This window comes from Podarcis raffonei, chromosome Z (assembly GCF_027172205.1).
Source record: "Podarcis raffonei isolate rPodRaf1 chromosome Z, rPodRaf1.pri, whole genome shotgun sequence".
NCBI classification, from domain to species: Eukaryota; Metazoa; Chordata; class Lepidosauria; order Squamata; family Lacertidae; genus Podarcis; species Podarcis raffonei.
This window is the reverse complement of record NC_070621.1, coordinates 30,185,784-30,212,209: the sequence shown is the minus strand read 5'-3', so window position 1 is coordinate 30,212,209 and position 26,426 is coordinate 30,185,784. Positions and strand designations below refer to the sequence as shown.

General features: G+C 43.5%; 1 protein-coding gene across 7 annotated transcripts in view; it reads left to right on the top strand.

Moving 5' to 3' along the window:
* The first annotated feature begins 6,658 nt into the window (after positions 1-6,658).
* Positions 6,659-26,426, top strand: part of HDX (highly divergent homeobox) — a 44,474-nt gene continuing 24,706 nt past the window's right edge. For 2 of the 7 annotated variants that reach the window (XM_053374489.1, XM_053374487.1), the window contains exons 1-3: positions 7,410-7,553; positions 15,395-15,541; positions 17,118-17,372. In XM_053374489.1, coding sequence (XP_053230464.1) covers positions 7,425-7,553; positions 15,395-15,541; positions 17,118-17,372 — 531 coding nt within the window. In that variant the 5' untranslated portion in view covers positions 7,410-7,424. Of the gene's footprint in view, positions 6,795-7,369; positions 7,554-15,394; positions 15,542-17,117; positions 18,243-26,426 lie in introns of those variants that run through there. The other 5 variants (XM_053374485.1, XM_053374482.1, XM_053374484.1 and 2 more) reach the window with 4 other exon arrangements.

Genomic DNA, 26,426 nt, shown 5'->3' with positions numbered 1-26,426 from the left:
TCTTTCAAGAACCTGTCTTTTTCGTCAACTGATTTTATCTTTATCTTTCTTCCTTTATATTTAAAGGACAGGCCTTGAGGAAATTCCCACCTAAAAAGAATTCTATTTCTTTTCAACAGGTCCACTAGATCTCCGTATTTGGACCTTAAGTCCAACAGATGTTTTGGAATGTCCTTGAAAATCACCACACTTGATTCGTCAATTTCCAAAGTCTTTTGATAATGCAGATTCAAAATTTTATCTCTCTCTTCTTTTGTCCGAAAGGTAATCAAACAGTCTCTCACCTTATTCTTACTTAATCTTTTTCCAAGTCTAAATGCATTCACTATCTTAAATTCTTCCTTCCCCGGATCCAGTTGCCAAAAGTCTGTGAATTCCTGTGTAAGAAACTCAGCCAATTTGTCTTGCTCCCGTTCTGGTACGGCTGTAATTCTCAAATTTCTTTGTCTGTCTTTCAATTCAATCATAGAGAATGTCACATCATGGTCCTCCAGTTTCTTATATACTAGTGGAATCTTCTCTTGGGTAGCGGTTGCAATGTCTTTTGCCTCCTCAGCTGTCTTTTGAATTGATGCAGATTCCTGTAGTAATTTTTCGATGGTCTCTGTATTTGTGTTCACCTTCTGCCCCAAGTTGTTGATACTTGCAGTATTTAAATCAATTTTGCTTGATGCTTCCACAACTTGTTTATTTGTCTCCGCTACTTGTCTGTTTGTCTCAGCTACCTGTTTATTTAAACTTTCCAAGGATTCATTAATTTTAGCAAGTGCCTGTGCCAAAACTTCTTCCGACGACATAACTTTTGATTTAACCTGAGGGAGTGTGACCCCTGATGTTCCAGATGCACCAGATGTTGAAAGCCTTCGCTGCACAGTATCTGCCCGAAATTGTCTGCCAGATCTAGTAGTAGTGGGTTTTTCCTGCGACAACTCTATCTTCCCTTTCCCATCTGCCATAACAGTCTCATAGAAATTCAAGGTTGCTCCCACAGTACAGCAGTTGTTTTGGTATAGAATAGAATGGAATCTTCCTCTGAGCCAGTTGTTATTGTAACAATATCCAGCTTCCTCTAGGGGGACACAGTAACAGCCAGAACTTGCAACTTTTAGGGACAGAAATAATCTTTATGAGCTCCCAATTCACTTTAAAAACCACAGTCTCAGTGCATTTAAACAGTTGCTTTCAAACCAAGAAAAGTCCAGAAACACTGTATCCCTTTTGCAGAGTTAACTGTCAAAACTTTCTGCTATGCGCCCTTATCTCAAGGCAGTCCGTTCCAGAGTTTAAGCAATAAATTGTTACTTCCTTTTCCCTTCTTTTTTATTTTGCAGGTATATTCAGCTCAGTCTTTTTTTCCCCCTCCTCTCCTGCAATCCGGAGGGGGAAACCACTTTCAAATGTTAAGATTAGCTCTTTTTTCCAAGCAACTTTCTGTATTTCCGCTTTAGAGTCTCTTTGCTTTGCTCTATTTACAACGCAGGGAAAGCAGACTTCCTGGTTGTACCTTCCCCGCTCAGTGCCAAATTAAAAATCTTTCTTTGAGTCTAATTCAATCCTACTCACGGGTAGTTGTTTTCAAAGTCCAATTGTCCCAGGAAAAAGGCAGCGCTCTCCGGTAACAGCTTCGCGGCTTCGCTCCACGGAAGAAGCAATTAACTCACAGCACCACGCCACCCCCGCTCCACTCCGGAGCCCGTTGCCGAGCTCCCTTTGCAGTTGGGGGGGGGCGCAAACAGTGCCCACTGAGTCCCCGGTTCACAGGCTTCACCCGCCTGTGATTTTTAAGGGGTCCCCGCTGCGCCGTTGTGGTAAAGACCCTAATTCCGCGGAGCTCTGTCCCTCCAAATCAGAGGGAAGCGGCCATTACCGATGGCGCCACCCCAGAAGTCCCCAGAAGCCAGAGAATGTGAGCCATGCTTGATTGCTTCTGGAATCCAAAGCTGTGACTTTGGGAGAAGCAAGACCTTCCAGGGGGTGGATACTGTGAGCCCCTCCATCATAGGCTCAGGTTGTACATATGTGTAAGTAAACCATATATCTTAAAGACAACATAGTCTCTGCTGTCCCTCATTCCAAGGAAATCAAACCCATGGTAAGTGCCTGGAACTGCAACAATATTTTAGCATTTCAAATATCTCCCATGCTGAATAGCAGTGACTTCAGCACCTGCACTGAATGAAGAGCTCAAGATTTATACTCAGTAGGGGCAGCTCCAGGGGATGGCAGTTGCTGTATCTCAACTTCTCTCAATGCATATGTTACTTATGAAAATGCTTTGAGACCATAATGGTTCAGGAAATACAGACTTTTATATTTTATATTACAGAAGGAATGTGTTTTGTTTTTGGCTAGCTTGGAGACACTCTCTCTGTTGTATCTACAACAGATATAAATCTTCTGGAGCTGAAACTCTTCCCCCAGAGTACTTACAGGCCAAAATTGCTTACAAACAGGCACAGAAGTCAGCCAAGCATGAATGGCAGCTAAGACGTTGGCAAGCGCTGATTGCGGCCTCTAAGCTTCGCAGCTCTCGTGGTTTTTGGAATTTAATCAATAAAAGATCGAGGAAATACCCATTGACGGTTATACCAGCCCCGACATGGAAACAATTTCTAAGAAAATATTTCTCCCAGACAGTTATCTCTAACATTCATTCTGATACTCTTTCATGTCACTTGCCCATATGGCCAGATACTGACCCGGAGGAAATAGTTGATTTAATTGCTAAACTGAAAACTGATAAAGCGCCAGGGCCCAATCTGATCCCGGCGGAAGCTATTAAACAACACCCAGCATGGTGGGCCAAAATTCTTGCAAAAATCTTTGATGCAATTAATGCCACGGGCCAGATACCTAGATCATGGAAGGAGTCCATCATAATTCCTATATATAAAAAAGGACCACCAGAGGACCCAGGAAACTATCGTAATATCAGTTTATTATCAATCATCGGAAAAATCTATACTCGCTTCCTGCTAACTAGACTAACCCAATGGGCCGAAGATTCCAATCTGATAGGCCATGAACAGGCCGGGTTTAGACCAAATCGTGCTTCTATCGACCATGCAATAATTCTATATCATTTGGCGCGGAAGTATTCTTCCCCCACTCATGGTCTTCTATGTGCCGCTTTTATAGACCTGAAGGCGGCTTTTGACAGTATCTCTAGAGAGCTGCTATGGGAAAAATTGGCAAAGTGGGGCATAGATAAAAGGCTGTTGTGGCTTATGATCAAATTACATGAAGGGACGGCCGCTAGGGTGAGGTTAACACCTGAGGGCTCTAACTCTGTACCAATAAATAAGGGGGTACGACAAGGGTGCATCCTTGCCCCCTATCTCTTTAACCTCTATATTAGTGACATGAGAACTCCCCTAGTTGAGGCCCAAACCACCATTCATGCACCCAGGCTTGCAGACTATCGCTGCCCCTTACTATTGTACACTGACGATGCGGTGATCCTCTCATATTCAAGAATCGGTTTGAGGAGGGCCTTTAAGATCTTCGCGTTATATTGCCAAACAAATTTACTTACTATTAACCATTCCAAATCTAAAGTCCTAATTTTTTCCAGGAGTCGTAAATTGTATAGGTGGGAACTCGAGGAGAAGCCAATTGAACAAGTCTACAAATTTCAATATCTAGGAATTTACTTCCAGCATAATATGGGATGGAAAGCGCATATCACATACTTACAAAATAAGGGCAAAGCCCTTATCTACGCTCTATTACGCTTTTTCTTTACAGAGGGGGCTATGCATGTTCCATCTGCCTTAAAAGTTTATAGTGCAAAAGTGGTTGCAACTATGGCCTATGCGGTCCCTTTATGGGGCGCTTTTGTAAACCTCATGCCTCTGGTGACATTGCAAAATCTTTTTCTCAGACGCCTTTTGAAACTACCCTCCTGTGTAAGCAACTCGGCTATTTGCTTAGAACTTAAGACCCCCTCCTTAGAGATCCTGATGTGGAGACATGCCTTTAATTACTGGCTGTCCCTTTGGCATAAATTGCCCAATTACCATCTTATTCAGTGCCTTTGGAGAGATGAATTTACCAGCCCATGGGCAACAAAAATCCATTCCAAACTGTTGTCTTATGGAATCTCGCCTTCCGATATACTAAATTTAGATCTAATTACAGCAAAAAAGGTTATCAAACAAAGATTGGAGGAGTTGATTTGCAACAAAATCTTACTACAGGTGGAGGTACATGTTCCCCGATAAATCAGGGCATTACATTTATGTCCCAGATACCTTGATATCTGTCTACCTTATCGGTTGCGTCGCATAGATTCGCTTTTGTTAGAGCCAGATTTAATGTGTTCCCCTCAAATGTGCTGAGCAATAGATTTTCTAACGGTAAAACCTCTGTTTTATGCACATGTGATAACAAATCAATAGAATCCCTTTATCATATCTTGTTTAATTGTCCTTTATATATTGTTCCCCGATCAAGGATTCTGAGTTCAATCATTTTGGAAACTGTTGCTAAACCACCTGAATTACATCTAGCCTATCTACTCCAGGACATTGACTGTTATAGAACATTACAGGTTGCCAGATTCCTGAATTCAGTTCTTTCATATAAAAGATTTCATGGAATGCTGCATGACTATTAAAAATCTAGTAAACTCTATCCACCATCTTTATATTCAAGGCCACAATATGGTACATCTAGAGATTGTATGTAACGTGAAGGAGATTATGCGTTGAAATATTTTAGTTGATATTTTAGAATGTAAAATGCTATTTTATTTATTGATTGGTTTTACCTTGTGGGCTTATAGCCGAATAAAGTATTATCTATCTATCTTATGGCTAGCTTGGCTTCCTTATTGCTTTTTAACTATGAAGTCCTGTGCTGCTTAGAAGCATGCATGCTCTTTATCTTGACAGAAGGGACACAGCAAGCCCAGTCAGCTATTCTGGGAATCCGATCCTTATCCACAGGGTTTAGGATCCAGCAGATCACAAGTCTCAGCTCTTGCTCCCAAATGCCCTCTTTGGTTTTTTTTTTTTTTTACTGGTTAGTGCTGATGATAGCTTAGTGCTTGTTTGGGCAAAGCTAGGACCTCCACTGAAGAGAGCCTCTCCAACAATCAGCATTTAGGTGGATAGATTAGAATTGCAGCCTGAAAAAGACAACATTGAAATAAGATAATAGTAAAGGCACAAGCATTTAAACATGAGTAGAACACAACTATCAAAATTAATAGCACTTCAGTAACTTATGTGAGGGTTATGTTCCGAGGATCATGCCTAAAGTCAAAACCCATTGAGTTGTAGAGTCAAAATGCTGATGAAATTCTAATGAATATATTTTCTTTTAAAAAAATAAATAAATAGCGAATTGCTGCAGAAATGTGGAGAGCTAACAAAACTGCAATCAATAGACCTGCCCGTCGCTACCTCGGAATCAGGCTACAAACCAAAACCCATATATGAAGTTAAGTTCCATTGAATTCCACAGGATTTACTCAGAGTAGATATGGCTTAAGTTTGCTGCTGTAGACACAGTACCATGAGAAAATATTTCAAATTTTGCCTAGGATGGCAGTCTTAATCTTATTAGCTGCTTTGGGAACAGCATTTGGGGTTGAAGGTGTGGGATACAAATCTGAGAAATGCGATAGTGTGGTTACTTCTGAGTACACTGATAAAACTATCAGAGCTGGCCCATCCATGAGGCAAAGTGAGGCAACTGCCTCAGGAGGCAGGATCCACAGAGGCAACAGATCCTGGGGTAGATCTCTATTCCCCCTTGTTCCTGGTATAGATCTAAACTCACCCCTTCTTCCTTGGAAGAGAACCATTCTGTGGTTCGCCTCAGACGTCAAAATTTCTTAGGTCCGGCCCTGGAGGCTGTGCTGTTAATTAGCCATTATGAAGTGTAGAGAAGTTACCACAACTTGATGTCGCTGTCAACAGCAGCAGTGTTCCAGATCTGCTACTCTTGTGAGCACCAGTGCCTGTCTTTAAATCTGATTTATTTATTCACCAAAAAAACAGCTTTTAAAGCCATGGTTGGAAAGTGCCTCACAACTCTTGCAAACTATGTTACAGCAACTTTTGTCACATTTTAGATCGTTTTGAGATGTAATGGCAATTCAGAATTTTGTAGTTCATTTCAATTATGTGTGTACAGTATAATGAAAAAGTGAGGTCTTTTTAGCAAGCAAAACCTAACAGGCCGGTGTTTGCTGTTCTATGCTTGTGGTGACTTCAAATCTTGACCAGGGAAGCAGGAATCACTATTCTCTGCGTTTTGTCCCCTCAGGTGTTGTGTTTGTCTGAACGCTTGATACGCGGGGAGCGCCGCCTGCTACCTCAGCTCCCGCCCGCTCCCGTTTTCCAGGTCTTTCTCCCGTCAGACAGAATCCCGGTGAATATCTCTTCAATCCCAAACGCCGCCGTTCCCCGAACCGGCCAGCCCTCCCTCCGTCTCTTGGCCAAGCTGGTTCATCAAGAGAATCGCCACGGACGCTCCTCCTCTCCGTTATCCCCCATACACGGTCGCCCTCCACTCTCCCGCCTTCCAAGCGGGGGCTGTTCCTTAGATCAGGCTCTACCCCCCCGGGGGGGAGATTGAGAGGCGGGGGCACAGAGACTGTCCCGGCCAGCGCTGATCTCGAGCTCCGATTGGCCGCTGTCTACGCTGACGTCACGATCATGATGAGAATTAATGATCGGAGGCGCTGATTTCATTGTGTGACGCCGGGACCGACCCAGCCGAAACCGGCTGAATTCGGAGCCCTGGGCCCCCCCGGACCAGCCCCGCCTGCCCCACAGAGCACGGTGGGTTCGGCGGCAGGGGATCGGGCGTAGGGAGGGGGGGAGGGGCGCGATCGGCGCGCGAACCCTGAGGGGGGGCCGAGTGAGGAAGATCGTGGGGAGGGGGAGAAGGGCGGCGGTGTGAGGACTTGACGGGCGGCCTCTTCGATGGCCTGTGGGGGCTGCGATCGAGGAAGACGCTGCCCCCTCCCCCGCGCTATCACTTCTTGGCTGAAGGCTTTGAGGTGAGGGGGGAGGAGCCGGGGAATCGAGATCGAGGGAGGGAAGGAAAGGAAGGGGGGGCACAAAAAAACTCCCGAGCCTCGGCTTCAACCTGGAGCTCGCGGACCATAACTCGGGGGCGCATGCGCACCTGAGCATTCGGTTGATCTGCGGCAGGAGACGCCAGCGTGATCAGCCCCCTTGCGCGAACTTGGAGGCGCTTACGCGCTGCGCGCGAGTATAAAACGAGGCGCTTGTGCGCATGCCCTTGGGCGGAGAGCGAGGCGGGACTGAGAAGACGAAGTCGTGCCTGCGGTAGCCCAGGGTTTGGGAAAGCAGCGTCTTGGGCAGTGCTGTTTCTGCCACCAAAGGGCAGCACTGCTCAGCTTTTAGCACGCTGCTTGCTGTTGGGGTTTGCGGCGCACCTCGAGAATGTCTCGGATTTCTCAATCCAAAAGCGGGAGAGGGCGTCGCTCCAAGAAAATAGATCGGATTATAGAATCCATATCGCCCGACGTTTTCACCAATCCCTACAGCCCAAATCCTCCAATATTTGAAAATGTACGCATGCGTAGTGGCAGGTTTAGTTGCTAAAACTACGAGTTACAGAAGTTTCACAAGGAGTAGGCAGAGAAGCAAAGTTTGTGCAAGTTGTAGGGAAAAGGAATAGGCGTTTGTGCCTGCTTGGCTTGCCTGTGCGTCTGCCGTGTAAAAAGTCGAACCTGGTGGTGGTGTATAATTGGTGGTGGTGTGCCTCCTGTAACGCTAGTCTAACTTTTTTGTTGGTAAGAATGCGAGTTTTCATCTTCATTAATATGTATATGTGTTTTGAAAATTGCAACTTATGGGGGAGAGTGCAGGACAATAGTTGCATTTGGCAGGTGTTGGCAACGAAGAAAAGAAAATGGGGAGTTGCTAATGGTTTGTCTGTGAACACAGTCAAGTGTTCTTATGTCATGTGTGTCTTTGGCTTTTCCCGAAGTAAATGTTCAATAAGGCAAATGTAATGTACAGTGGCACCTTGGGTTAAGAACTGAATTTGTTCTGGAGGTCCGTTCTTAACCTGAAACTGTTCTTAACCTGAAGCACCACTTTAGCAAATGGGGCCTCCTGCTGCCGCCGCGCCGCTGCTGCACGATTTCTGTTCTCATCCTGAAGCAAAGTTCTTAACCCGAGGTACTATTTCTGGGTTAGCGGAGTCTGTAACCTGAAGCGGCTGTAACCTGAAGTGGCTTTAACCCGAGGTACCACTGTATTTGCTTCATAATGTGGTATACAGTGGTACCTCTAGTTACATACGCTTCAGGTTACAGACTACGCTAACCCAGAAATAGTACCTCGGGTTAAGAACTTTGCTTTAGGTTGAGAACAGAAATTGTGCAGTGGCAGCGCAGCGGCAGTGGGAGACCCCATTAGCTAAAGTGGTGCTTCAGGTTAAGAACAGTTTCAGGTTAAGAAGGGACCTCCAGAACAAATTAAGTACATAACCAGAGGTACCGCTGTATAGTGATCTTTGTGATGGTGAGGTGGTATTTTTGCAAAAAAGGTTATCAGTTGTGATATTGAGACAGATGCATCTTAGGGCTGAGGAGATAAATGCCTAGGAATCTTCTTCATGCAGTGTCTAAGGGAGCATATTGTTGCTTGTCAGGAAAAAACAAAATGTGCATGGTGGTGTGGTATGTTACGAGTATCTACATTGCATTCACCATCTGTGTTGGCTTTTGGTCTTCAGTGGCATCAGCATAGCAGTAATAGAAAGCACCCAGTTTTTAAAATTATTTATTTATTGTATTTATAGCTTACCTCTTTTTTTCCAGGAGAAAAAGCAATTTGGTTCCAGAAATTCATTCAGATAGTGCATATAAAATATAACTGATAGAATTCTACAGGACGCGGCATTATTGTGTGACAACAGTCCAAATCCAGTGATCTCCAGATGGTGGAGATGTTAGATGTCTAGGCATTTTCACTTGGTTGCAAGGGGTCGAATGCCAGGAGCAAAATGCCCCTGGCTAATTTTGAATACTGCTCACCACTCCTTTCATCCTCACAACAACCCTGCGAAGTAGGTTGGTTAGGATGACTGTCCCAAGGTCATCCAGTGAGCTTTATTACTGAGTGGGGATTTCAATCCTGGTCTCCCTAGTCCAACATTTAACCACCAGACTCTGTTTTTGTCCCATGGAAATTGCAAGTGGATATTCAATTTCCCAGTTAAACCAGAACTTCAGATATGGAAGGACTTCTGTATGGCCATACCTGGTGTTAAGGTGTGAAGGTTAAGAAAATCCCTCAGCACTGTTCATGCAAGGCCAGGTATTTTGTGTGATCATGCGTTTGGTATTCCTATTCTCAGTGCTGGATAAGAAGTACCAGAGTTTGATCAAACACATATATCTGCTGTAACATCATACAGTCTTTGTTGTTGTTGTTTAGTCGTGTCTGACTCTTTGTGACCCCATGGACCAGAGCATGCCAGGCACTCCTGTCTTCCACTGCCTCCCACAGTTTGGTCAAACTCATGTTGGTAGCTTCGAGAACACTGTCCAACCATCTCGTCCTCTGTCCTCCTTGTCTTTACCCATTTATAATGGCATTAAGTTTTGTGCACCAGATTTAATCTTGTCAGGTGCAGTAAGTAGTATCTGACATTCATATCCATACATCATTTCGATCATAGGTGACTAACCTCCAGACACTGAATTTCAACTCCCAATATTTAATAGTAAAAATAGCTACATGTAGCAATTTCATTAAAAATGCAAATATGTTGCACAACAAATATATAAATTCTAGAAACCAAATCACAGATCACTAACCATAAGAGTTCCCCTCCCTTTCTCTTTTATTGTCTACATAAGCCTAGTGATATAGAAAAAAAATCAGTAAACTGATGGTGTCTACTGCATTCCACAAGACTGGGCTGATGACACTGAAAGCTTGTGTTGACATCAGATGAGTCTTACCTACTTGCAGTGCAACCATAGACACTCTTGGCAGATGATTTCAGTAGTCAAGTTGCAATTAATATAAGAGCCACAAACCTGGTAGCAGGTGGCAAGCAGTGCAGATGTTTTCATTATGTCATCTATTGTCAGCTATCTACCACATTCTGTACCAGCTAGAGCTTTTGGACCAAACCCAAGGGTAGCCCCACATAGAACGCAATGCAGTAATCCAGCCTCTGGGTTAACCATGCCTCTGGCTTAGCCATTCTGACTGGTGCTGATGAGAACTGTTAAGTCCAATAACACCTTGAGGTCCATAGGTTAGTCACCCCTTGATTCTAAGCTGTGTGCATTTAAAGAAAATGATGGTCTCTAAAGAATCCTGGGGACTATAGTGTTTGAATGGTGCTAGGTGTTCTAGTTGTCAGTGGTAAACTACAGTTCCCAGGATTATTTGGTCATGCACTTTAAATGTGTGTTGCGTATTTAGGTGATGTAAGCAAACCAGCTTTTCTGAAAAAGAAAAGCACACACTAATCTGAGGATCTGCAACATGCACATCTTTGCAAATGACAATGGTCCTTTTTCAGCAATAGTAGCCATACAAATAGCTATTGCTGATATCCTTCTTTGAGCCTCCGAATAATTTGTGGACTTGCATCCACTGTTGAATTATACCTTGCATCCCATATTAGAGAGATAAGCCAACTAGCATTCTTCTGGGGTCCTTATCAGCAAGGTGGCATTTTTTTGTTATTGATTTTTCCCTGCATTACTTTGTTCTCTGGCTGTAGTTGGAAGTCTCTTTAATGAGTGTTCACTTCATATGCAGTTACTGACTTTTCATTCAAAAGTAGTACATTTCTCTATGGGGAAAAAATGGAGCCAACAAGTACTTCCAATGTCCAGGTTGATGGTACCAATGGATTGATAAAGGCTTCTAAAAAGGAACTTGCCATTCTTTTGGGCTTACAAGTATAGGTTTTGCTAACCCATCAATTGTTAGAAAATGTACACGTTACCATGGAGGTAGCTACGAAGATGGCAGCAACCACTGCTCAAAGTTATGTCTGCTGTAGGCCTAAATACCATTGAAACAAATGAGATTTACTCTGGTGCACATTTGATTAGACTTTGTTTGCTGGTCCCTCTGCCTTTTCCAAGTCAACTGTTTTGGAGCTATGTCTAACCTTGGTATGAAACGTGTAGCACAATTGCTTTTAACTCATTTCTATAGCCAACATTACTCTTGCTATCAGGTTAAATCTAAGCTGTTGTATATGTTGTTAAATCTAACACATAATGAAGTATTGTCTCAAGTTAGAATGCTGTGTCCATTTATTTGGAAATCAACCTTGTTGAAGGCCTTTAGTTCAGTGGTAGAGCACAGGATTCACCTGCAAAAGGTCCAAGGTTCAATCCCTGGCGACCTGCATTTAAAAGGACCAGGTTGGACAGGTGTGGGGAACATTTGGTCCTACACATGTTGCTGAATGACTCCACCCATCTGCCCAATCACCAGAGATGATGGGAGTTGTTGTTCAGTAGCATCTGATAGGACAGAGGTTCCCCAGACCTGAAGAAACATCTCTGCCCAAAACTTTGGAGAGTTGCTGCCAGACAGAGTACACAATGCTAGGGATGATAGAATCCTGCTTCCTATATTTCTGTTTAGGAAAGTGAGTAGACCTGTTAAGAACGCTTTAGTTTTAGATCTATACTGCGGACTAGGAGCTGTTATAGTGTGTGTGAGGATACAGTTTATGGTTAAATATGTGGCAGTTTTTCCTCTTTGGTATTTAATTTTAATTTTTTAATTTTTTTTACATTTGAGCCACATATAAATGGTTTGTGAGAAACAATAATTCACCTAGCAATCATTTTTAAAAAAATAATATTTATTAAGTTTTCCATTTTAATAATCCAATAAAAACACATTAAAACATTCCAAATTACAATACAATAAAAAAGCCAAATATAAATGCCAAATTATGTATCTTTGGGTGTCTTCCCATGCTCTGAATTTCACGAAATGCTGATCATCTAAATATCACATAGCATTTCTTAGTTAGTCAATAAACCATTCCGATGTTAATCCTTCATTTAATTTTCATTTATTTTTGCAACCACTGGTCTGTTCAACTTTTGCCTTCGTAATTCTGGATGAAATATTTTCCCTGTTGTTATCCACACTCCAGCAATTTCAGTTTCAGTTTCTGCTCACAGGAGCCATAATATTCCACATCCCAAACCCTGGGCAGAAATCTGAAATTCCCCTCTGTAATCTCGCTCCATCTCCCAACATGCTGGTACCTCTGCAGAAACACATTAACTCCAGTCCAGAATTCTTTCCATCTTCCACTGAGGGTAGCTGCCAGAATCTTCACCCAGTCAGTATTACAGTGGAACCTCGGGTTGCGAAAGTGATCTGTGTGGGAGGCACATTTGCAACCCGCAGCACCGCGTCTGCGTACGCGTGGATCACGATTTGGCGCTTCTGCGCATGCACGAGCGCAGAAACCCGGAAGTAACCCGTTCTGGTACTTCCGGGTTCGGCGCGGTGCGCAACCCAAAATCATATAACCTGAAGCATCTGTAACCCAAGGTACCACTGTATATTTAAACCACAATGGCAGCAAAATGCTCTTTCAGGCCCACTTGCGTATTTCAAACAGTTGCCCTTTGGGGGAGGTTTACCAGGTAAAACTACAAGTACAAATTGTATAGTCCCCCTGGGGCTATGCAATTAATCCATCAGTTAATTCAACAAGCGGGTTAGTCCTTTGTGATGTTATTCTTGCTCCTCATCGACACTACTTTCGTTTTCTGCTCACAGGGATAATTTTAACTGTGTCACAGACCACCATTAGTCCTGGGCAGATATCTAGAATTCTCCTCTTTGGTCTCCTGCTAATGAGATGGTGCCTCCCCGCTAACTCAGTAACTCCAATCAGGAATTCCTTGCATCTTTCCCTTAATGGTCATTGCCAGAATCATAGTCAAAATTTCACAAAGTTTATTTCGCATGTAGCTTAGCGCCCACTCATATATTTCAAACAGTTGTCCTTTAGTTACGATGAAAGTCTTTCTCCACATCAAATCCTTCTCAGTGGCTGGTTAAATTAGCAAATTATTTTATCTCTGCTAGTTCAGAGCATGCCTGTTAAATAAGTCTGAATTTTTATCTTAAGAAACTGGTGTCCTCTGCTCATGGCGCCAGCTTTGAGGAGATGCCAAGATGTGCAGTGCATTGCCCCCAGCGCCCCCTGCATTCCTTCAGGATGGGCAGCAGGTATCAGATGATCTGGGGGTGGCCTGCTCCCCCCAGCCCTGGTGGGGGGGCCTTTGGGAGGACAATTACTCCCATATTATCCTTGTCTGCACGAAAGGGCTGCACTGTTATGGGCACAGCCATTCACCATGGCAGCCAAACAGGAAGTCCAATAATTCACCTAGCAATCTTATTTCCTAACACATAGTAGCCTTCATATACTTTTCTATGTTTGAATAGATTAGCACTACTAGAGCAGATGTGGTTGTTAAAGTAAATGTTCCATCCATGGAGCAGAAGGTTTGGGCAATATTTCATTTTTAGCTAAATATTCTTATGTATCAATATATCACAATGTCTGAAATGGGAATGGAACTATGTAGAGGTGAACGGAGCAATGTCCTGGCAACTGCTATTAATTAGGAGTCTAAAACTGGTAATTTTTTACTTACCTTTAACATACTGTTACTTTACAGTATAGATAATTTTTTAATTAGCATATTTTCTCTAAAATTAGAGGTGTAGAAGTACAGCAAGAAGCAGTTAGAAACTCAGGTATACATCTTTCATACAAGATACTCTTTCCATTTGAGTATCCTTTTTAGACACTCTATACAGGGCCCAGAACAGACTCTTCCTGCAGGAACTTCACATGACTTAATCTGCTTTTCTTGAGCTGGATGATATACATTAATTTCAACAACCTTAATATGCTCCATGCTTTTTCAGAGCCATTATTTTTACTGTTTGGTTAACTCATTCTTGCATTTATATGACCATAAAATGTGATCTGTATATCAGTTCTACTTGTGCTGTAAGTTGTTATACAGTGGTACCTCTGGTTGTGAATGGGATCCATTCCGGAGGCCCGTTTGCAACATGATAATAGTGCAACCCGCAGTGGCGCTTCTGCGCACGCACGGGTTGTGATTCGCCACTTCTGCACATGCTCATGATGTCATTTTGCGCTTCTGTGCATGCACGAGTGGCGAAACCTGGAAGTAACCTTTTCTGGTACCTCCAGGTTGCCGCGGGACGTAACCTGAAAGAAAGTAACATGAAGTGGACGTAACATGAGGTATGACTGTAAAGGCTTTGTAATATATGCACCACTTTAGTAGAAACTTTGGGTTTAGCTTTTTCGATGTTTGCTTAAATTTGCACAAAAATAATAGTTTCTGGGGAACCTCTTGTAGTTTTTCCTGCACTTTGTTAGATTTATGTGGGATTCCCAAGCAGTCACCTATCCAGATACTGTGCAGAACCAGAACTGCTCGGCTTCAGAAATGGCAAGTTTTTAGTCACTTTTAGGTGTTGGAAAGGGAAATCAAGATACCTCCACAGTGCTACTTTATAACTAGGCAAGTCCATGTGACTGAAGAGAAGGCTGAAACATTTGAGAAGGGTCCTTATGCTTCTGGTCCTGGGCTCTGAGGGCAAAATTTTTTGCCCTTCCACATATCATAGATGTGTATAGAAGGACTGTAGCTCAGTGATAAAGCACCTGCTCTTCATGCAAAATGTCCCAGGTTCAATCCCTGGCATCTCCAGGTAGATCTAGAAAAGCACCCTAGGGCCACTGCTGTCCAGAGTTGTTCCTGGTGTAGCATAATGTGGCTTTGTACATTCTCATATACTTACAAGTTCAGTGATAGCAAGCCAGCTATATCATATCAGATAAGCTGTGGCTCTTTCATTGAAGTATATTACAGAGATCCCTTGCTGCAATGTCTGCAAGATGGAACAAATCTCCCCCCTGTTCCCAGTCTGTGCAATCAAGTATGCCCCAGATTGTAAGCAATTTCTTTTTTCCAATAGAACTCAATGAAAGCTATTAAGAACCAAGACTGCCTCAGCTTCATAGCCTTGTTTGGTGTCCCACTTCTTGGACATTCTTGAATGTGGCTGAGAGACAGAATCCATTCCTGAATGCCTACAAACATGATTCTATCAACAACCCTCCTAGTTATTTTAAAAATGTGGCAGTTCTCTGATTCTTGTATGTATTTATATTTTTGTATGATTAAGAAAACTGATAGCAGATAAACCAGAATATAATAGAGCTCAGTCCACTGTAGTTTTCTATTTGCTTGGATAAGTGAGCACCTGCTTTAAAAAATAATAATAATCTGCAAGTCTTAAATTATTCCAATTTTCATAGTATCTTCTTTTATTTTTAGATGAATCTGCGTTCTGTATTTACTGCAGAACAACAAAGGATATTGCAGCGTTATTATGAAAATGGAATGACAAATCAGAGTAAAAATTGCTTTCAGCTCATATTACAGTGTGCACAAGAAACTAAGCTGGACTTCAGTGTAGTCAGGGTAAGTACTCAGGTCTTCCATGCTAAAATTTGCATAACAGTTTATCAAATACACTTGTTTTGCTTCTTTATCTGCAGGGGACATGGAGCTATTAAGAAACAAAAAAGCTTCTTTCCCCAATATAACTTGTGCTTTGTCCCCCCCCCCCCATGACAGCTCGTTATAGTCTTGCCTGTTGTTTGAGATAGTGCTATGAAGTGCTTTCATCTTGTCCAAACAACTTAAGTCTCTTTAGCATCTGAAGTTAGGGCTTTTGTTGAAATTCTGGCTTTTGTAGATGTTTGAAAATTTTCTTTCATTTTTTTAACTTGGATGTTTGATTATTATTATTTCAAACAAGATTGTGTGAAGTATGTAAGGGACACTTCATACATTACATTGGGGTGCAGTTACATTGATGCTTTGTAGATTTATGCCTACAAATTAAGTGTAACAAATATGCCTTTGTAAGCACCTGTATCATACAGCTATGCTTGTCAGTAGATCATTATTGGCTACAGTTCCCTGTTGAGTGTATGCTTGGTGGCTTTGCCTCCTCCTAATGGGTGCCTTGGTAGAAAGATGGTATATAAATGCAGTAAATAAAAGAAATAAAGGCTCTGAAACAGTGTGAAATGAATCTGAAACAGTAGTTTAATTGCATTAGTTTGCACTACATTAGTAAAATGTTGTGGTTTAGTTTCTGCTAAAACAGGAGTGGGTGGGCAATTAAGTTCATTCTATGGTAAGACAACACCCCCCCCTCTCAACTGATGAGGAAGACGCTGGGGACATTTTAACCATTTTATGAAATTCTTGATCTGATTTGGATATTAGGAAATTCCTGGTATATGTGTTGTTGCTCTTACAATTTGGGATAATCTTCTTTAAGAATTTCTTTTGAGTTGACCTCACTTGTTCTTATGAGTGGTGGGGTAAATGCTAAGTCCTTGTAGTTCTAGGTGAGGACAGTACCAGGAAAGTACTAGCTGCCTTGGAAAAAAATTTTCAGCCATGTACATTGCAGTGCGTTGTTCAGGGGCCTTGCTTGGAACTATTATGTATCTATTATGCTGAAGAAATGATAGAATATACTCTGATAGCAGGACCAGCATGTTCTTCACGCCCCAACTGTTCAATAACAAAAGTTCGATTTTCAGAAATGGGTAGATGGAGATCTTTGCAGCATGGTTGTAAACATTAGGATGTGGTGATGTGTGCGCATCAAGCTGCTATTAAAGGTACAGTCACATAGGACAGTTCAAAGGTTTACTGCTCAGTGTCCAGAAATATTAGAGTTCAGTATTGATCCTTCCTCCTCCTTGGAGAAGGAAAAGATAAAGAGACAGAAAGTTATTGTGGAAAGGGCCTGGGTGGGGGGGAGACGAATTTTGCACTCTGGTGGCTTGTTTATGGGCAAGGGCATGTGGTATATAAGCAACAGCTGGAAAATTGCAAGTGGTAGTTAATAGTAAAGGTAGAAGTCACTCATGTGTCTCATTCGTTCACTTTTTTAGTCTTTGTACTGTGATACTCTGGACTGAATGAAATGAATTTGAGTTGGATCCTTTGCTGACAAACCCTTTTGTGTTTGCAGACCTGGGTTGGCAACAAAAGAAGGAAGATGAGCAGCAAGAATGTTGTGGATTCTGGAGGCACCCCATCAGGGACTGTTGCCAGCACGTTGAACATACCTACAGTAACGAATGTCCGAAGCCTAGCCAACCTTGCTTCCCCCCAAACCCAACAGGCATCTTGGACGTCCTCCAACAACGATGTCATGGTAACCGGTGTATACACCCCAGCCAGATCTTCTCACAGGCTGGTGTCCACTAAGCAGTCCAGTGCATCGGTGAGTGATCTGCATAAAAATTCTCTTCCAAGGCCACAAACAAAAAGTGAACCTGAGTTTCAGCGGCAGCAGATTGCAGTGGCACAGCAAGCCCCCCACTGTAAAAATGCTTCTCTGTTCCTGGGAGAAAAGACTATTATCCTGTCAAGGCAAACAAGTGTGTTAAATTCAGCAAATTCTATTTATGACCATGCTAAGAAAAGCTATGGTGGTTCTTCGGTTCAGACTGCAGAGTTGGTTTTACCTCAGAAGCCCATGTTGTGCCACAGACCAAGCAAAGTGGAACAGATGGGATGTCAAAGGTTACCGAAACCGGAGCATCCGATCCTAGCCTCACATGTGCCATCTGGGCAAAGGGCCAGCATTAGAGATCCTTCCTGCAGCACGCACAATGTGGAAATTCGGGAGGTTTTTTCCTTGGCTGTTACTGATCAACCTCAGAGAATCCTGGGAGGAAATACTCAGAAGCCATCGTCCTCTTCTTCTGCAGATGGCAGTTATTTGTCCATTGCCATGGAAACGGGGGATGTCGACGATGAGTATGCTAGAGAGGAAGAATTGGCATCAATGGGTGCCCAGATACAGAATAACCCCCGACTAAGGGGCACATCCCTCATGGTGGAGAACCCAGGCACAGGCCTACCAGGATCAGGCAGAAGTGTTGGCTGCAGTTCACACTTGGTTAATTCCAGGGACTTGCACAACAGTACCCCGTATCATAACAGAGACTACCACTTGCCTCCACGTACCTCCTTGCATACTATGTCCAGCACACTATATAGCAGTTCTTATCCATCAAGAGGTAATCTGTCTTCTCATTCTGCAGCTTCCAATCAACGAAGGCTGTCTCAAAACCAAAATAATTACCAGGTAATTGGAGTTCCTCCTACGTTTTAATGCTTGTGCTTTGACATCGTCTTCTGTTTTGTTGATGTTGTTGTAAACCGGGAGTTCCAGCAAGTTAACTTCTGTGCAGTGAATTGCAGCTGCTTTATGCATTTCTTGCCAAGAAAACACCTTGAATCATTATGCATTCTATTCCATGATTTTGGACACCTTATCCTCTGCACCAATACATGAAGCTGCAGAGTCTTGCTGTATAGTGGAGCCATAGGTGTGACGGCCATAATGTTCTCCTGCATGTGTGAATCGCATCTGCCTTTTGTTTCCTTTTCATTGCTACTTTGGCCTAAAGCCTCTATCCATGAATGGTAAAGGTAACTCTAGTGTGCCTTTGCTGAGTCTGTCTCACCATTCCTGCTCTCTTCATTTGCCTTGAAAGAGGTATCATGCCTGGACATTTCACTCATTCAGTGTTCAAAACTCCCATTGTTCTATGTGCATTTTGTGAATTTCATTAGCACAAGCAGTTTCTGAGCTCTGGGTGCAGTACTGTGCTGAAGATTTCAGACTTCAGAGTGGAACAAAAGGAGGAGCTTTTTCTGCCTCCCCACTTCCAGCTACTCTCTGAAGAATATTAGGGGGGTGGGCAGGGAAAGGACTAGACCATGTGAAAAATGAACATAATGTTTTAGCTGCAGTTTATTCATTTTCAGCTTTGTATTCTTGTTATTAAAAAGATTGCCTAGACATTCTGTTGTTGCACCCATAACCTAGGCTTTCATATCTCAATTTCTAACCCTGCTCATATTTACAGAGGCAGTGAAACATGACAGTCTTAGTTTTCCTGCGTTGGCACTTGCTGCAGTTGCCTAAGCCACAAGGATGCTGGTACCAGGCCTAGAGAGGTTCTGGTTAGACCTGCCCAGGATTTGTGACCAGTTACGTTAACCTGATGGCTAAATTGCTATCCAAATTATCTGCCATCCTGAGAGTGACAGCTTTTTTAACCTGAGAGTGGCTGCTAAATTCATGGAAGATTTTTTCAGTGTATGAAAGGTTTGACTGATGATGTTTTTGCTCTAGTGCACGGGTCAGCAAACTTTCAGCAGGGGGCCAGTCCACTATCCCTCAGACCTTGTGGGGGGCTGGACTGTGTTTTTTTGGGGGGAAATGAACGAGTTCCTATTCCTCACAAATAACCCAGAGATGCATTTTAAATAAAAGGACACATTCTACTCATGTAAAAACGCGCTGATTCCTGGACCGTCCACGGGCCAGATATAGAAAGCGATTGGGCCGAATCCGGCCCCCAGGCCTTAATTTGTCTACCCATGCTCTTGTGTGTAGTTTTACTACAAATACTAAACCAAAGATTGTGAAACTTTGTGCTTTTTACTGTGAATGTTGCTTAATCAGATTTCAGCTGCTGCTGAAAATGCTTTTAAATGTTTTAAAATAGTTTTTAATCTGTGGCGTTTTAAATGTTGGGTTTTGTGGGGTTTTTGCTCTGTTGGGGTGGGATAAAGGTTTAGTTGGGGCTGGGGATTAGTTTAATTTTAGTATAAATGTAGTATTGGTTTCTACTGTTTGATTGTATAGTTTGTATTTTGTTTAGAACGGCAGAGGGTCAGAGCTGTTTGGGAGTGAGCCCCAGTTAACAGAATGGCTGGGATTCCATGGGGGGGGTGTACTGGGACAACTGATCTCAGTGACCGATCTCAGGAGGAGGAGGAGTTATGCTAAGACCAGACCATGTCATTACTGAGGAGGCAGGTTTAGTAGTTGGTTGAAGACTATCCCTGCCCCCGGGTCTGGTCTTGACCGGAAGGATACTGAAATTGACAAGGGAGACCCACATGATCTTAAGGTGCTGCTTGCAATGCCAAGTCAATGATTCACAGGACGGCTGTCATCCATGACTTGATCGTGGATGGAGGACTTGATCTGGCATGTGTAACAGAGACTTGGTTGGATGAAGCAGATGGGCCTGTCCTTGCCACTGCTTGTCCACCGGGCAACCCAGGTCAGCGATGGGGGTGGAGATGCTCCTTCAGGAATACTGTTGATGGCCTTTCAACTGATGCCCTGGTGGCCTGCTGCAATGTGGAGTTAACCAGGGCTATTGACTGTCTGGCTCTGAAGTGCCCTCACCGATTGCATTGAGCTCAGACAGCCCCGTGGTCTTCCCCAGAGCAGAGGGCGATGAAATAATTGCTGAAACAGCTAGAGAGCTGGTGGCAGAAAACTCATTGTGAATCGGACCGGACACAGGTTAGAGCTTAGTGTTGAGCCTACCAAGTGGTAATTGCGACAGCAAAGAGGATCTTCTTCACCGCCTCTATTGCATCTGCAGAAAACAGCAGCAGAGACTCTTTTCAGGTGGTTCACAATTCAACAGAACCACCTTTGCCATCGGGGCCTAGTAAGGACCCCAAGATCTCCTGCAAATTTTTTTTTGCAGATAAAGTCGCTCAGATTTGGAAAGAGGTAGAATCCACCTTGGGAGCAGGGCCAGGGCAGGAGAGTGCTAGAGTCCTGTCTAGTCAAGTTGCATGGGATCAATTCCAATCTGTTACCTCCATGGATGTGGACAGGCTGCTTGGACAAGTGAAACCGACCACCTGTCTCCTTGATCCTTGCCCATCCTGGCTCATAAAAGCAAGCTGGGAAGGGCTGGGCAATGGTCTCTGTGGGGTGGTGAATGCTTCCCTCTGTGAGGGAGCCTTCCCAGACCTGCTGAAAGAATTGGTTATTAAAACATCTTTGGACCCAGCCAATATGGCCAACTATCACCCAGTCTCAAATCTTCTATTCTTCAGCAAAGTGATTGAGCGGGTGGTTGCTGAACAGCTCCAGGCATGCCTGGAGGATGCAGACCATTTGAATCCTTTCCAGCCAGGATTCAGGCCACCTCATGAAACTGAAACTGCCTTGGTCGCACTGGTAGATGATCTCCAGGGGCACTGTTACACAGTGGTTCTGCTCCTTCTTCCTGGGCCGTGTCCAGAAAGTGGTGTTGGGGGATGAATGTTCAGACCCCTGGGCTCTCACTTGTGGGGTGCTTCAGGATTCCGTCCTCTCCCTCATGCTTTTTAACATCTATATGAAGCCGCTGTGAGAGATCATCAGGGGGTTTGGGCTGGGTGTTCATCAGTATGCGGGTGATACCCAGCTCTACCTCTTTCAAATCAGAACCAGTGAAGGCGGTGAAGGTCCTGTGTGAGTACCTGGAGGCGGTTGGAGGATGGATGGCAGCTAACAGATTGAGGCAGAATCCTGACAAGACAGAAGTACTGTTTTGGGGGGACAAGAGGCAGGCAGGTGTGGAGGACTCCCTGGTCGTGAATGGGATAACTGCCCCTGAAACACAGTCTGGAAGTCATCTTGGACTCACAGCTGTCCATGGAGGCACAGGTCAGTTCTGTGTCCAGGGCAGCTGTCTACCAGCTCCATCTTGTACACAGGCTGAGACCCTACCTGTCCGCACACTGTCTCACCAGAGTGGTACATGCTCTAGTTATCTCCTGCTTAGACTACTGCAATGTGCTCTACATGGGGCTACCTTTGAAGGTGACTCGGAAACTACAATTAATCCAGAATGTGGCAGCTAGACTGGTGACTGGGAGTGGCTGCCGAGACCATACAACTCGGGTCCTGAAAGACCTACATTGGCTCCCAGTACATTTCCGAGCCAAATTCAAAGTGTTAGTGCTTTAAAACCATAAATGGCCTCAGCTCAGTATACCTGAAGGAGCGTCCCCACCCCCATCGTTCAGCCCAGACACTGAGGTCCAGCTCCAAGGGCCTTCTGGCGGTTCTCTCACTGTGAGAAGTAAGGTCACAGGAAACCAGGCACAGGGCCTTCTCGGTAGTGGTGCCCGCCCTGTGAAATGCCCTCCCATCATATATCAGAGAAATAAACAACTACTGTATCAGACTGTTAGAAGACATCTGAAGGCAACCCTGTTTAGGGAAGTTTTTTATGTTTGATGTTTTATCATGTTTTTAATATTATGTTGGGAGCCAGAGTGGCTGGGGAAATGCAGCCAGATGGGCAGGGTATAAATAAATTATTATTATTATTTATTATTTTATTTAGTAGTGAATGGTAAAATGACCCTTTTATAGTGAAAAAGTGAAATTATATGGCTAGATTAGCAGTTCAAAAAATATTGTTTCCGAATTTCTTTATTAATGTGGAGAGGAAATTGTACATGGATTTGGCTCTGAAAATTTGGCTTTTAAAACATACGTTTCCCATCCTATTGCACTATATTTGGAGTGGATGTGGAGATACTCACCTCATATTATGGGCGGATAGTCACTTTTTATTCTGCTACTGATTCACCTTTTAAATTCTGCTGCCAGATATCTATACTACATAGTTACCAACGCTTTTAACTACCATATTTTTTGCTCTATAAGACGCACCTTTTCCCTTCTAAAAAGTAAGGGAAAATGTGTGTGCGTCTTATGGAGCAAATGCAGGCTGCGCGGCTAAGCCCAAAGCCAGAACAGGGAGACGGAGCGCTACCCCGCTGCTCTGCGGAGGCTTCAAAGGCTGTCCCCGAAGCCAGAACAGCAAGAGGCTATCCCAGAAGCCAAATCCCTCTTGCTGTTCTGGCTTCTGGGGTTCAGAATTTTTTTTTCTTGTTTCCTCCCGCCCCCAGACTAGTTGCGTCTTATCGTCCGGTGCGTCCTATAGAGCGAAAAATACGGTATATTCTGGTAATGGCGGTAATTTAGGTATGGTACAATACTAGCTAGAGACAATTTTAGAATTAAATAAAAGTAATTATTTATTATAAAGTATAAATATGAAATAAATACTATACAGTTCTTCCAATTTGCTACTGTGTCTTTAAGACCTACTTATATTTGCTGTCATAGGGTATCTTTCAATGACAGTTACAGAGGTTTACATAAGCCTGGCTGATAAAACTTTATTCCTAACCTTATTTAACTTGATAGCCAATAACACTTAGTCCCTTTCCCATAGTCAGTTGCACCACCAGGTGCTGTAGACTTCAGCTGGTTTTCTTTGAGTGAGGCTTGCAGGTAGTTCTCACTTTGGTCCAACTCAGAAGCTCCTGAAGGGATTCTCCTCACTGCTTTAATGCCTTTCCATGGCCTCACTGCCAATATTTGGCTTAATCCAGTGATTCAGTTTTTTGGGGGGGCAGGCTGTGTACTAAGCTTTTCTTTAGGCTCAATAGCCTCTTGCCCATCTTCTGCTTCTGCTTCTCCTTCAGCTGCCTACTCCAACCTTCTCCCTCAGCTTCTCTTCCTCTGTCTTCCTCTTCTTTGTCTCTCTCCCTCTCTCTCCCTCTCTCTGGTCAGCAGTGTCCCTCAGTCAGTAGTAAAATAGGCCTATTTATGTTCTAGGTGGCTTGTCCTTCAAACCAGTCAAATTTTAGTGGCATAGTATTCTCCCCCTCCCCTCATCAGAACACTTTCCCCATCCATTGAGTGACCAAAACTCTATTCTAGTAAACACGTTTTCGAGGGTGATTTATCCATAGTGTTTGTACTATGAAAAAAGCTAGTTTCTGATTTTTTAACTTGGAGATTGTGTTCAATATTTGCAAGCCTTTAATGTGCAATGTTTCTGTTTGGGAAGGGCCCCCAATCTGGATCCAGGACCATGGTGAATGGATTCTTTCCTTGTGCACTAAGTTTGTATCAAATTTCCATTCCTTACAAAGCTTTCATTGGGAAATCAGTGGAAGTTTTCTTATGGGGCTAAAAACCACCTTTGGGTGGGTTTTCTGTGAGATCACAAAATGTGGGGAAGCAGCCCCACCCCCGACTTAGATCTCATATTTGAAGAACATAGATTGTGGGCTCTTGGACTAGCATTTATCAGTTACAGAAACAACTGTCTTAATGTTTTTGGTTTTATTTTGTTTGTTTTAAAAAAAACACTAAGCAAAAATGCTTTCTATTTAGATGATACAGGTGAGTGTTGTGGTTATCTCCTGCCATTCCAAATCCTGCTTGTTAATTTGCATTTCACAGTAGAGTTTAGATTTCTTTGGGTAATAAAAGAATAAAAACCTGTGGGGTATGTTTCATGGAAAAGGTTGATAGGCTAATTACGGGTTATTTTTCCAGTTTGAAAACCAGAACAATTGTGATCTTTTGCTTGATTATGAAAAGCCATTGACTGGGGACAGAGCTCATTTTATCTTGGCAATTTCAATGTAACAAAATCTGATTATAGAGGAACAAATTGCTAATGGCTTTCACTGCATGCAAATTTTTGCCAGCAGAAATAGTATTGCATTATGTTCAGCAATGTGATACTTCTAGATATTGAAATGTACTTTTCCTTTGGGATGAAATGTTTGTCTTGATGTAGGACTTTTGATATTTTAAAATACTTTAAAATAGTGTGTTCTTAATAGAAATTCTATTAGTATTTTTTAATAGAGTACACTTGAAAAATAGTCATTCACTTTCAGAAGCAAACCTTGCTCCTATAGCGTGGCATGCATAGAAAACACTTGTAGTGTGCAGGGCTACAGCCGTGTCACGTCAAAGTAGCCTTGGCTTGGAAGCTTCCAAACTGTTTGCTGTGCTAGGAATGGGACAAGCCACAGCAGACTCTCTTGGTGATAATGATGATGGTGATGATAATAAATTATTTATATCCTGCCCATCTGGCTGGGTTTCCCCAGCCACTCTGGGCAGCTTCCAACTAAAGATTAAAAATACATTAAAACATCAGTCATTAAAAACTTTCCTAAACAGGGTTGCCTTCAGATGTCTTCTAAAAGTCAGATAGTTGTTTATTTCTTTAACATCTGATGGAAGGGCGTTCCACAGGGTGGGTGCCACTACCGAGAAGGCTCTCTACCTGGTTCCCTGTAACTTCGCTTCTCGCAGGAATGGAACCGCCAGAAGGCCCTCGGAGCTGGACCTCTTTGTCTGGGCTGAATGATGTGGGTGGAGATGCTCCTTCAGGTGTACTGGGCCGAGGTTTGTGCCCAACCGTGTACAAGCTACTAGGCTATAAAAGAACTTTACCAGACACCTGTCCACATCTGTCTGTTCCAGAGTGTCTTTGATAGTAGGCCTGGCAAATTATGTGTCCAGCTTCCTAAAAAGGAATAATTGTTCACTTTTGATGAGTAGTTAACTTCACAGCTGCTTAGGTTGATAAGACAGATCCTGCCAGATCAGATCAACAGTAAAACAGCCAGCGGGTTTCCGGCCTGATGTCATGGTCATGGTGATCGAGCTCTTCTGCCCTCCAGGGCAGTGTAGCTGTCCGAGCAGGGGAAAGCAATAATTTATGAGGAAAAATTCCTGGCAAAGCTGCTTCTGGGGAGTGCACGGTATCCCACGGTGTCGCTTAAGCCTGTATCTGCCAGCTTGAAAGGCAGAACGGGTGCGACCTGGGAAGTGTGTCCCTGCCATGGACGAACCTCCGTCTTTGGCATGATCTGTGATCAGTTCCTCAAGAATTTGGAATATTGGCTTTACTTAAGGGGCACTCCCCTGCAAAACGAAAGAATTGTGTGTAGTTGTTATGATATTATTTTGTCTGATACTGAGGAAAAGAAAGGGGGCACTGGTTTATGCTCAACAAAGGGTTTTTACAATGTTTTTCTATACCCTCCCCTGCTGACCAAGGTAAAGGTAAAGGGACCCCTGACCATTAGGTCCAGTCGTGGCCGGCTCGGGTTGTGGCGCTCATCTCGTTTATTGGCCGAGGGAGCCGGCGTACAGCTGCCGGGTCATGTGGCCAGCATGACTAAGCTACTTCTGGCGAACCAGAGCAGCGCACGGAAACGCCGTTTGCCTTCCCACCAGAGCGGTACCTATTTATCTACTTGCACATTGACGTGCTTTCGAACTGCTAGGTTGGCAGGAGCAGGGACCGAACAATGGGAGCTCACCCCATTGCGGGGATTCGAACCGCCGACCTTCTGATCGGCAAATACTAGGCTCTGTGGTTTAACCTACAGCGCCACCCGCGTCCCATGTTCCTGACCAAGGTAATGGACCCTATTTAAATTAGCTTTGGACTGAACCAGGAGTGGAGGAGAGAGTAATTTGGCAAGACAAAGGACTGGAAATTACATCTGACAGGACTTTATATATGTGACTTCATTCTTTAACTGGCGGGCTGAGGAAAATAATCCCCAGAGTTTTAATGGCGGAGCAGGCATCTTGTCGGGCGTTATTTATAGCTCTGTAAGGCCT